The sequence below is a fragment of the Ruditapes philippinarum genome, unplaced genomic scaffold, assembly GCF_026571515.1.
Source record: "Ruditapes philippinarum isolate M1 unplaced genomic scaffold, ASM2657151v2 ctg183_1_1_1_1, whole genome shotgun sequence".
In the NCBI taxonomy this organism is placed as follows: domain Eukaryota; kingdom Metazoa; phylum Mollusca; class Bivalvia; order Venerida; family Veneridae; genus Ruditapes; species Ruditapes philippinarum.
The window spans coordinates 159,270-173,020 of NW_026859131.1; the positions used below are offsets into that span (position 1 = coordinate 159,270).

General features: G+C 34.2%; 1 protein-coding gene across 1 annotated transcript in view; it reads right to left on the bottom strand.

Moving 5' to 3' along the window:
- The window catches only part of LOC132755364 (uncharacterized), a 172,098-nt gene that overhangs the window by 11,107 nt on the left and 147,240 nt on the right, over positions 1–13,751 (bottom strand). Inside the window, exons 12-13 of the mRNA XM_060746236.1 lie at positions 13,561–13,723; positions 3,948–5,452 (exon numbers count right to left, since the gene is read on the bottom strand). Coding sequence (XP_060602219.1) covers positions 3,948–5,452; positions 13,561–13,723 — 1,668 coding nt within the window. The remainder of the gene's footprint in view (positions 1–3,947; positions 5,453–13,560; positions 13,724–13,751) is intronic.

The window sequence follows — 13,751 nt, forward strand, 5'->3', positions numbered from 1 at the left end:
TGGGTCAAAGGAATCTTAATTTATTGGGCAGACAAGCTTTTTGAAGTCAAGGCCCCTGTGACCTCGACCTTTGACCAAGTGACCTCAAAATCAATAGGGGTCATCTTCTCATCATGACTAACTTCCACGCCACATATGAAGACTGTGGGTCAAAGGAATCTTAAGTTATTGGGCGGACAAGCTTTTTTCAATCCAGGTCCATGACTTTGACCCAATGACCTCAAAATCAATAGGGGTCATCTACTCATCATGACTAACCTCCACACCAAATATGAAGACTGTGGGTCAAAGGAATCTTAAGTTATTGGGCAGACAAGCTTTTTGAACTCAAGGCCCCTGTGACCATGACCCAGTGACCTCAAAATCAATAGGGGTTATCTACTCATCATGACTAACCTCCATGCCTAATATGAAGACTGTGGGTCAAAGGAATCTTAAGTTATTGGGCAGACAAGCTTTTTTTAGTCAATGCCCCTGTGACCTTGACCTTTGACCCAGTGACCTCAAAATCAATAGGGGTCATCTACTCATCATGACTAGCCTTCACACTAAATATGAAGACTGTGGGTCAAAGGAATCTCAAGTTATTGGGCAGACAAGCTTTTTAAAATCAAGGCCCCTGTGACCTTGACCATTGACCTGGTGACCTCAAAATCAATAGGGGTCATCTACTCATCATGACTATCCTCCATGCCAAATATGAAGACCGTGGGTCAAAGGAATCTTAAGTTATTGGGCGGACAAGCTTTTTTCAGTCCAGGTCACTGTGACCTTTGACCCAGTGACCTAAAAATCAATAGGGGTTATCTTCTTATCATGACTAACTTCCATGCCAAATATGAAGACTGTGGGTCTAATGAATCTCAAGTTATTGGGTAGACAAGCTTTTTTAAGTCATGGACCCATTGACCTTGACCTTTGACCCAGTGACCTCAAAATCAATAGGGGTCATCTACTCATCATGACTAACCTCCATGCCAAATATAAAGACTGTGGGTCAAAGGAATTTTAAGTTATATTGCGGACAAGCTTTTTGAAGTCAAGGCCCCTGTGACCTTGACCTTTGATCCAGTGAACTCAAAATCAATAGGGATCATCTACTATTTATGAACAATCTAACTACCAAATATGAAGACTGTGGGTTAAAGGAATCTTAAGTTATTGGGAGGACAATGAAAAACAGACGGCCGGCCAGACAAGCTGATTCCAGTATACCCCATTCGTTGAATTTATATCCCCCGCCGAGTACAGGTTATTACTTACACAACAACTGAAGACATAAGGCTTTATTTATATATTAATCATGGCATAAACAGTAATATTCTTTGAACTTGATAAATATTCAGGGCAATAACTGAGCCATAACTCTGTGTTAAATAGTAATATCTGGAAATGCCAATGAGATGTATGCATACTGCATAACTAATCAAGGGCAATAAATCTGAGTTATAAGTACCTGACAGGAACAAGGCGACAATATGCACATCTCCTCTTAGTATCCCATAAAGTTTCATTGAATTCCAGCCAGTAGTTACAGAGAAGTAGCATGGAAAAGATTATTGCTCTTGTTATATACTGCATAAGTTATCAAGGGCCATAACTCTTAGTTAAAATGTCTGACCCGAACAAGGCGACAATATGCGAATCTCCTCTTGGTATTGAAGGTTCCAATAAAGTTTCAATGAATTCCAGCCAGTAGTTGCAGAGAAGTAGCGAGGAAACAAATATTTTTCTATATGCATACTGCATAACTAATCAAGGGCAATAACTCTGAGTTAAAATGTCTGACCCCAACAAGGCAATAATATGAGCATCTTCGCTTGGTATTGATGATTCCCATAAAGTTTTGTTGAATTCCAGTCAGTAGTTGGAGAGAACTAGCCCGGAAACGAAATTCGGACGGACGGAAGGACAACGCCAAAACTATATCCCCCTCCCGATTCCATCAGCAGGGGATAATAAGCTGATTAACTGAGACCATATGGGCATATTATCAAGGACCATGTGAGCATTATATCTAAACCATACAAGCATATATATGAAATAATATACAAGTACGAGGGGTTATCCAAAAATTCGTGGACTTTTTAAATATCTCTTGAACGTCAACGTGTATTGTAATGAAAATTTATCAGCATACATTGTAGAATATTATCAACACATTTTGAAAGGAACAGTTAATTGTGTCAATAAATAATGATTTTATATTGCTTTTAAATAAGCACATACACGTCACCCGGCGCACGGTAGAAAAGCGCTGTAAGTCATCGTATACTTCTTGCTAAAAAACTAAAAAAATAACGTAGAAAACCCGCTGAACATCGCATGTTTCTTCTATGATGTCATTTAAGTAATTCTTTAAAATTATGGACGTCATTTACCTTTATTTTTGTTGATATCGCTAGAAACGCCAGACGCCTTTATTGTTTACAACGGGAAAATGACGGACACGCGATAATTAGAAAATCGCATGATCATAAACAATCATAAATTTTTATTGCAATTTTGAAATGACACCTACAGAAACATTTGATAAAAATCAGCAGACGAACAGAGAAAAGAATATTTCACGATCATTAGTGTTAAAGTGGCATAAAAAAATTAGTAATGGACATTACTTTGAGAAGCAGTAACAGTCATTGACTGCGTAACGTTGAAGCACAAATTGTACGTTAATATTATGACGTTGACGTCAATAATTTTTTGGAGTGCGCCGCTGTCGCCGACATGTGTTTATGTAAAATTAAATATTGTTGTAATGTAAGAAGCTATTCACATGAATTTTTCTGTGTTTATTTGTTATTAATTCTTCTAAGCAGTGTAAGAATTTCAAATTAATATCTCAAATAAATTTTACGCAACAAAGAAAGTCCACGAATTTTTGGATAACCCCTCGTATATATGAGTATACATGTATAATCAAGACACACCATCTGAGATCATTATCTTGAGACCACATGAGCAAAATATCAAGGACCACATATGTAAAATATCAAGGACCACATTAGCAAAATATCAAGGACCACATATGTATAATATCAAGGACCACATGAACAAATTATCTAAGACCACAAAAGTATAGTATCAAGGACCTCATGAGCAAATTATCTGAGATCACACAAGCATAGTATCAAGGACCACATGAGCAAATTATCTAAGATCACACAAGCATAGTATCAAGGACCACATGAGCAAATTATCTAAGATCACACAAGCATAGTATCAAGGACCACATGAGCAAATTATCTGAGATCACACAAGCATAGTATCAAGGACCACATGAGCAAATTATCTAAGATCACACAAGCATAGTATCAAGGACCACATGAGCAAATTATCTGAGATCACACAAGCATAGTATCAAGGACCACACGAGCATATTTATTATTAATATTACATTTGACCACATGAGCATATTATTAGAGACCACATGAACACACTGTGACTATATGCACATATTATTTGAGGCCACATGAGCATATTACATGTCATCACTTGATAATGTTTTCTTGGGCCATATGAATATATCATCTCTGATCACATGAGCATATATAATTTTTAATTTTTAGCAGCTAGTTTAATCCCTTGACCTTTGAGCAATGTACCGGGGGAGTCTTGCACCGGATACATCATCTACTTTAGATGATCATGTCTACCAATTAATTTTGAAATCATGCATGCAGAAGTTGCTGACCCAACACAAACTCCAGCTGTACCTATTTTTGACAAATACACCAAGTTTGATTATGTAACTTTTCATCCAGGGACATGGGTCTAAGGTGAGACACATCATCCAATTATGATGATGCGTTACAACTGGGACAAACTGATTCTAAGAAACATGTGTATGAATTCAGACAGAATAACAGGAAAACAATTTCAATATCCCCTTATTGGTGGGGAATGATGAATAACTATGTAACAAATAAGAAAGTCTTTATATATACCTGTGTACTATCTGGACCTCTCTTTAATTCTCCCATTACATATTCTTGCTCATCTTTTAATATGGCCATAGTTATGTATCGTTTAAAGTATTTCTGGTCGACAGGCATACCATACCACTCATCAGGTACATTGATATATTTGGCAGGATTTGTGATGTTTGTCATGTCTTTGAATCCAACATCTGGCCGAGTCTGAAACCTGGGTTCATCCTCAAACAAAATTTTTCGTGATTTGTGTAACATTTCACAAGATGAACACACTTCAAAAAAACTGCATTTCAGTTCTGTCTCTGTTTCACAATGCACTGGAACATCTCCAGCATGAGGCACATGAAAATTCAACATATGATCAAAATGCTGACTTAACATTGTATGACACATATGTCCCTCACTGTGATCATCTGCATGTTTATGGTGATGCAAACATGTATGTGTGTCTGTATTCAATACTGTGCTGGTATTCATTTGATTGTCTTGTTTGGAAGATATTTCAGTTGTCATGGCAACAGCACCTTCTGGAACTGTATGATTGTCTGCACAACTCTTCACAGGATTTGTTGCACCATCTGATTTCTTTCTTTTACCTACTGATTCTGCACTTGCCCCATTTTCAGAAGTTTCTTCTGAGTGGCCATCTTGGGTTTCTCCTAAATCTTGTTCTTCATTTTCTTTCTCTTTTACATTGGACTCTGCAGCTTCTGAAAGCTGAGTGTTCTTAGACAAAAGCAACTGTGATATGGCTTTATGGATGTAACCTAAAGTCTCTGTTAAAGCATATCTTTTGGCTTGCAGATCCCACAATACACCTTGAGCTAGCTGAGACAATTGTCCAACTGTGATAGAGTAATGATTCACATATAATACTGGGCTCACCTGCGATCTTGTATGCTTAATACTTAGATTTGTGCTTTCAACTTTTGGCTGTTCTTTAGGTTTTACAAAAACTGTATTGTTATCATTTTTTGGTTTAAAATTTTTGCATTCAGTGCTATCTACTCTTGGAAATGTCTTGTCAGTGCTTTCACCCCCCTCCACTTCTCTTTCCCTGTTATGTACTACTCTGATATTATCTTCTAGCTCTACATTAGCATTTTCTATATCTTCTGTCTTGAACACACTATCTGCATTGGCATTTTCATCAAGACTAGAAAGGACAGTAAATTTTGTCAAGTTTCCTGGTATATTACCTACTGTATCACATGCAGATCTGTCACTCTCATCTTTCGTTAAATCTTCTTTATGTTCACCTACTTTTGTTGCCTCCTCTATAAAGCAACTCTCTTTCAGAAAGTTAAGAATAGCCACATAGTAGTATGCTCTCAGACAATCAAGTTCTCTACATCTCAGATGGCTTGTGTTTATAAAACTCTCATCTTTGTGCTCAGAAAGGTAGCGTTTAATTGTATGAACTTTTGATGCTCCATCAACATGGGAATGAGTATCCATACTAATCATCACCCTCATTGCTGTCACTTCCTGTTGTAACTTTAGAATATACTTTGGTCCTGCGTAGAAACAAAAATAAAATAGGAAACTTAAAACATGCACAAAACATATACATGTATCAGCAACCAATTGTTAGAAATTCACTGTGATGAGAGATTGGTGGCTGAAAACATAATTCTTAAATATTTAAAAATCAAATTTGGAAAGTGTTTGCATTATAAAATTTATGATGTGATATGAAATTGATTATAGAAAAATCTAATGACTACATTTGTATTATCAAAAAATGTATTATCAGCAAAAAAACAAAATGGCCTTATTTCAGGTTACCAAAGGGAACACCAACTTCACTTCAGTGTTAAAACTTGTCTGTTTAAAATTGTAAGTTAAAAAGTGGCAATACTCCAAAAATACTGCTTCGAGAATCATTCCCATTGCCTAACAACCGAACATTGTCATGCGTAGTAAGTATTCTAAGTTTCATGTTGATAAAAACTTATTAAATGTGTGAAAAATATGCTACATTAAAGTTTTTGAATGAAAACAACATCAACAACAACAACGATGACACCACACTGATCACAGTAGCTTGAATTTTCTTCAGAACAGACAAGCTAAAAATGGTCAGTACAATATTTTATAGAAATGAGCATACATAAATGAGAGAAGAATTTTATAAGAATCTGATTTCTATTATAAGTCTGTTTAGAAAAATATATGTAATGCTTTGTATTCATTGTTAGCTGTGACATGTATATATTTTCCAAGAAATAAACAAGATTGCAAATCAATGAAAAAGAGGGCCACCATGGCCCTAATATCGCTCACCTGAATATAACTAGAACTATCGCTAAATGCGATTCATACCCCCACCAATGTCCTAGACAGAAGACCACTTAGAAAGGTGGTTAAGGGAATAACTTTAGTGGCACAAATACATATACATAAAAAGAAATTATCTCTAATTGTACAGGTAATAGTATAAATATATATTGTCAAATCATGTTCGAAACAGTTACAAATAACCTTTCATTTTCCCAATGTACTAAAACAAACAAAAGCTGTGAAGTTAAGAAAATAGCATAATTATGTCAAAATGTAATTAAGAGTGGAAAAACTTGGCATACTAAGCTTACTTGTGACCCTTCATATATTATATAGTTTCAAGTGAATATTTGTTCTAGTTTCAGAAATATTTAAAGACGTTTTCGGTAGTTTTCTGCGCGCATCGTTATGCGCTTCCAAGAACGATAATCACGGAATAATTACTCTTTAAATGAAGGTCAAGTTGAATAGTATTCGGATAAGTGTTTAAATTTCGGCTATAAGCAAATAATGAGTAAATAATACAGAATAGATATTTCTAAATGTTTAAAAGGAGATCGGTTCAAAAGAATAAGAGGTTGTTTAGACAACATCACATAAAGGATTTCTCCAAGCATTAGTATGACAGCATTGATGATAATTCTGCGCGCGTTACCCCACCCACTTGTGGTATAGTGACGAAAGTGCGTCGCGACTTGATTACTGGCAGACAACTGGGCAAAGAAGTTTAAAATTATATATTTTAAAAGTGTTGAATAAAAAAACAAAATTAATATCTAAGAAATGATCCGAATTTCCTTATTTTCTTTGTAAATTTCTGAATACTTGCTTACTGTTCGGGTATGTTAGTAGAGTGAAAAAAATAATATGGCCCTAGATACGTTTTAAAAAGATATTCAGTATCATTTACTTAATATAACATCAAAAGAAAAAGAAATTTTTATTACAACATGTTTTTGTTGTATATTTGACAATACATTTAGTATAACACTGATATTTTTTAAGAAAGCGTGGTAATTTTGACAGTTGGCATATGCGGTAACCATGGAAACTGCCCGTTCACAAAAAACTAACACGTCAACATATATATTTTATTTCTATTTTTGAATCCACCATCAAATGTTACTTGATATATCAATAATGTAGAAAATTCTATGATAGAAATTTCTTGATAGCTTTAATTTTTTTTACAGAATTCATGTTTATTTTTCTCATTCTTTGTTTAGTTAAAAAGCATGAAAACTTATTTTTTAAAGAAATATGTTCCAATTATCGTTTGTTTTATACAGAACCCTAAGATAAAGCAAGCTTTGTATAAAATTATGTTTATTGTGAGTGTAATAAGCTATTTTATACATTATTATAACACAGTTTGGCTATTTTGACAATTTTGAGATATACGGTTACCATGGAAACTGCCATTTTTCAAAAAATCCAACACGCCAACATATATTTTTCTTTTTGAATTTGTCATTAAATTTTACACAACATACAAAAAAATTAGAAAATCCTATGAAACACTTTTTTCAATATCTCTAATTATTCTCAGAATTCATGTTTATTTTTCTCATTTTTTGTTCGGTTGAGGAACATGGAAAACTCATTTTTTAAAGAAATATGTTCAGATTATCATTTGTTTCATACAGAATCATTAGATAAGATTATCTTTGCATAAAACAATGCTCGTTGTGTGTTTTAAGCTATCTTATACATTTTCTATTTGTTATAACACAGTTAGGCTATTTTGACAGTTTTTAGATATACGGTTACCATGGAAACTGCCATTTTACAAGAAATCCAACACGTCAACATATATTTTTCTTTTTATTTTTAAATTCTTCATTAAATTTTACTCATCATACAAAAAATTTAGAAAATTCTATGAAAGGATTAATTTTTCATAAAACTAGAAAATGTCTTTCAGTATTAATGGTTATATCAGAACATTTTCTAAGCCTAAAAGGGGCATAACTTGTGTCATAATTCAATGGAATTGTAGAATTTTCGTCATCTGAGCTAGCTTGTAACCATTCAAATAAATTTTAAGTTTCAAGTAAATATATGTTCTGGTTTAAGAAATATTATAGTAAATAAATTTAAAGACATAAAAATGGACTTAACTTTGTACAATATATACAATACAAAATTATCCCCTCCACTTTTTTTAGTTATGAAACTTGACCTGCATATCTTACTTGCAACACTTCATATATATTTGAAGTTTCAAATGATTATCTGTTCTAATTTTAGAAATATTCTTGTACATGTAAAAATTTCAGAACATTTTCTAAGTCAATTTTTGACTTTCAAGTGTGGCCTTGACCTTAAGCTGGCACAAGGGTAAGATAGGTTCTGCACATTGCCCAGTTGGGGTGAACATTTGAGTCAAGTTTCCATTAGTATAGAATTTATAGAGCAGACACGACATATTGTCTAGTATTGATTGTATGTAAATTTAAAGACTTAAAAAGGGGCATAACTTTGTAAAAATGAAAACAGAGTTATGAAACTTGACCTGCATATCTTACTTGTGTCACCTCATATATTTTTTCAGTTTCAAACAAATAGCTGTGCTAGTTTCAGAAATATTTAAGTACATGTTAAAATTTAAGAACATTTTCTAAGTCAATTTTTGACCTTCAAATGTGACCTTAAGCTGGCACAAAGGTAACATGGGTTCTGCACATAACCTTGTTGAGGTGAACATTTGAGTAAAGTTTGAGGAAAATTCTTCCATTAGTAAAGGACTTATAGAGCAGACACAACATATTGTCTAATATATGATTGTGTGTAAATTTGAAGACTTAAAAAGGGGCGTAACTTTGTCAAAATGCAAAACAGAGTTATGAAACTTGACCTGCATATCTTAATTGTGACACTTCATATATACAGTGGAGCCTTGCTAATCCGAACCCTTCTAATCCGGAATCCTGTCTTATCCGAACGAAGTGTCCGGTCCCGATTTTATTCGTTCTATTTTCAATAATAAAAAACCTTTCGGATCCGGAACCCGTCTACTCCGAATTCCGGACGATTTTTTCAATTTTTGTTCTAATTTTACTATAAAATTAACCTCTCGGATCCGAACAGATTTTCCTAAATATCACACCTACATTCAAAATAACAAATAATCGCACATCTGGCAGGTGTAAACATACACCAAACTTTTGCTTGATTAATGGGTGAAACGTATGATCTGCGAAGGTGTGAAAATTACACTTAGCTTGATTTGATATCTACTCTTATCACTTAATTGATTGTTTTTCGTCACCTTCAATAAATATTTTGATAAAATGCAATAGAAATATCTTTTTAATCTTTTGTAATGCATAAATGACACATGCTTAAGTAACGCAAATTAATGGAAACTGTCAATGAATTCGGATAATCGCTGAATCGGATAAGAGTGAACAACAATTGATAAATGCTGGTACAAATATTTGATCATGTCTCAGCCTCCTGTTTAACATCGTAGGTAAACTTACTCTTGAGGACAAAACATTTTTGTTTATTTATTTTTATTTATTTATTTATTTTTGTATTCACATGTATTAAAATGAACGGTAAGAGATTAAAAAAAAAAAAAAAATACTTATATTGCAATTTCAAATGCATTCCCGTTTTCTTTCCTTAAACAAATCTGCCAATTACATGAACAAACATGTAAAAAAACCTTCTAATCCGGAAACCTGTGTGAAAACTTTTCTTCTGGTCCAGACGAGTTCGGATTAGACAGGTTCCACTGTATTTAAAGTTTCAAGCAAGTACCTTTTCTAGTTTCAGAAATATTAAAATACATGTTAAAATTTAAGAATATTTTCTAAGTTAATTTTTGACCTTCAAGTGTGACCTTGACCTTAAGCTGGCAAAAGGGTAACATGGGTTCTGCACATAAACTTGCTGAGGTGAACATTTGAGCCAAGATTGAAGAAAATCTTTCAATTAGTGAAGGACTTACAGAGCGGACACGACATTCTGTCTAATATTTGATTGTTTGATATTTGACCTTCAATTGTGACCTTGACCTTGAGCTGACACATAGGTAACATGGGTTCTGCACATCCTCTTGTTGAGGTGAACATTTGAGCAAAGTTTGAAGAAAATCCTTCAATTGGTATAGGATTTATAGAGCGGACAAGATAATGGAGACGGACAGACCGACCGACACGACAAAGCAAATCCATAACAGCCCACCCCCCCACATTTTGTGGTGGGGGTATAAATATTCTCTATGACAAGGAACAAGTAATACTGTTAACTATAAATGAAAGCAGATATAAAATCTAAATCTTAAACTGATATCACAAAGTTCATTTTTGTATCTGAAATAGTGCACATGTATAAATAAACTTTACTGGTTGCTATTGCTAAGGAAAAACAACAATTCCATAAGTTGTCACTGTTTGCTATACAAAATCCTTGGAAGTCAGTGCCTGCTATGAAATTCAATAGTAGATTCACTTGTTGCTATAGAAAGTTAATATTTTCTGGTTGCTATGAAAATTTATAGTTTGCTATACAATGTCCATGACTGCTATGAAGTCACTGGTTGCTATGGAAACTACGCTTTACCTCTTGTAGACAATTTCTTTTTCAAGTTTTTACTACATACATATAAAGTAAAATCTATGTTGCCCCTCGGCAGGGTAATTTTTACCTGAAGGCTATAATCTGAACAATGTTTGTACAGGTCAACCAAACAATTCTTCATACCAAATACCTAAGCTAAAGACTTTAAAGTATGATAGAAGAAGAATTGCTTTTACTATATAAATATAAGGAAAATCAATGACTCCCTCGGACGGGCCAATTTTGATCCTAGGGCTTTTATTTGAACAAACTTGGTAGACACCCACTAGAAGATGTTTCATACTAAATATCTAAGCTCTAGCCCTTTGACTTTTTTTAGATGAATACTTTGTATTTACTATATACATATAAGGAAAATCAATGACCCCTTTGGGAGGGGCCAATTTTGACCCCAGGGCTTTTATTCGAACAAATTTGAAAACCACTTGAAGATGCTTATTGCAAAATATCTATGATCTAGCTCTTGCTTTCAGATTAATTTCCCTACATGCATGATCCGACTGAACACTGGATGAGCAAATATGACTCAAAGATATTATTTTAACAAACTGAAACACCATTAGAGATGTTTTATGCAAGTCAAGCATCTTGGCGTTATAAAAGAATTTTATAGTTTTCTTTACGTGCCAACGCAACAAGTCTGCATTGGACTTCAATCTTGACAATTTTCAAGGTGATCACCAAGGAATCCAGGCAAACTTGCCATCACATTAAAATCACATGTCCACTCGTGCGGTGAGTGAAAATTAACATAACAGTAGAACGAAGTAGATTTCATTTTATTCTATATTGACATGTGCATAATCAGAGTGTTCTAGCGAATTCTGGACAACATTCAACACTTAATCCTCTGCATGCAAACTAGATCGGATGGAGGATAAATCTATAGTCCCCTCCAGTTAAACTGGTAGGGGGCTAAAAAACATAATGTAAGGCAGCCTGTAAGAGAACTACTATAAACCTATTAACAAGCTGCTAGCAAATAACATAATCAAACTATAATAGTGCTCTTGGGAAAACCTCTTTTCACAGTTTAAGTTAGTTCAGTTTACATAAGAATACAAAATGTCAAAGATAATCACCCTGAGGCAGAAAGAGTCTAAGAATGCCTTGCATCACATGCACATGTCCTGCCTCATGTAAGTTGCCAATGGCCTGTAGAAGATGTGACATGGCTGTTGGTGTTTCTGACATCATCAATGATAACATACATAATGTCAGGTCTGTACAAACTTGTATAAGAATCTGAAAAATAAGATATGAGGAATGCTCGTGTAAAACGCTTGCAATTTTTATCATCTTTAATTAATGATATTTCTTCAAATTCTTTTATCCAATAAACAGTAGAGCGATTGACGTCACCAACGTCTTTGAAAATGTCTTTTTTCTGTCTCTCCCTTACTTGTTTTCTATTTCTCTATTATCCTTTCTTAATCCTTTAAGCTAATCAAAAAATATGATGTGATATTCTGGAACTTTTCCTTTGATAGCCATAATTTTTTTCTACGTTTTAAACACTTTCTCGTCTTACATTTGACAAATGTTTCCTATTGATCAATTTTTGAGACATTCCGACCACATAGTTTTAATGCGAGTATTTCATTAACATGTGACGTTTGAATTGTGATTGTAAATATAAATATGGTTTAAATGAAGTCATTTTTACTGACAACGTCAAAGATATGGTACATGACGTTTTTGCGTATTTTGAAATCTAAATGTGCCATATTGTAAAATACACGCAGCATAAAGCGCCTGATGTCAAGGCGAATTTACGCACTGCGCCGGGTGAGCGTTACCATGGTTTTTGAATTCGCTGTTACGGACAAGCTTTTTGCGTTATCAGGTTAGATATAGTATCAGTTTACAGGAATTGTTTTCCGATAAAGTGTGATATATAACAATAAGTGACAGGATGAAAATTCTTCAATTGCAAGTCACAGTCCGGTTTATTTTTGATCATCCCTCGTATAAGGAAAATCAATGACCCCTTTGGGAGGGGCCAATTTTGACCCCAGGGCTTTTATTCGAACAAATTTGAAAACCACTTGAAGATGCTTATTGCAAAATATCTATGATCTAGCTCTTTGGCTTTTTCAGATTTTTTTCCCTACATGCATGCATCGATGAACCACTGGGATGAGCAAATTTTGACTCAAGGGATATTATTTTAACAAACTTGGTAAACACCCATTAGAAGATGTTTTATGCTAAGCTCTAGCTCTTTGGGTTTTATAAAAGAAATTTTTATAGTTTTTTCTTTCCGTTGCCAACGCAACCAGAGTCCTGCATGGAATTCAATTCTTTGAACAATTTTCAAAGGTGATCACCCAAGGAACATCCAGACAAACTGCCATCACAAAAACTCACCATGTCACTCTGTGGCAGGTGAGTGAAAATACAACACTAAACAGTAGAAACGGAAGTAGATTTTCTTTTTATTTCTATATTGAACATTGCCATAATGCAGGAGTGTCTAGCGAATTTCTGGACACACATCTCAACCACCTTAACTCCTCTGCATGCAAACAGACAGACGGATGGAGGATAAATCTATAGTCCCCTCCAGTTAAACTGGTAGGGGGCTAAAAAACATAATGTAAGGCAGCCTGTAAGAGAACTACTATAAACCTATTAACAAGCTGCTAGCAAATAACATAATCAAACTATAATAGTGCTCTTGGGAAAACCTCTTTTCACAGTTTAAGTTAGTTCAGTTTACATAAGAATACAAAATGTCAAAGATAATCACCCTGAGGCAGAAAGAGTCTAAGAATGCCTTGCATCACATGCACATGTCCTGCCTCATGTAAGTTGCCAATGGCCTGTAGAAGATGTGACATGGCTGTTGGTGTTTCTGACATCATCAATGATAACATACATAATGTCAGGTCTGTACAAACTTGTATAAGAATCTGAAAATAAGATATGAGGAATGCTCGT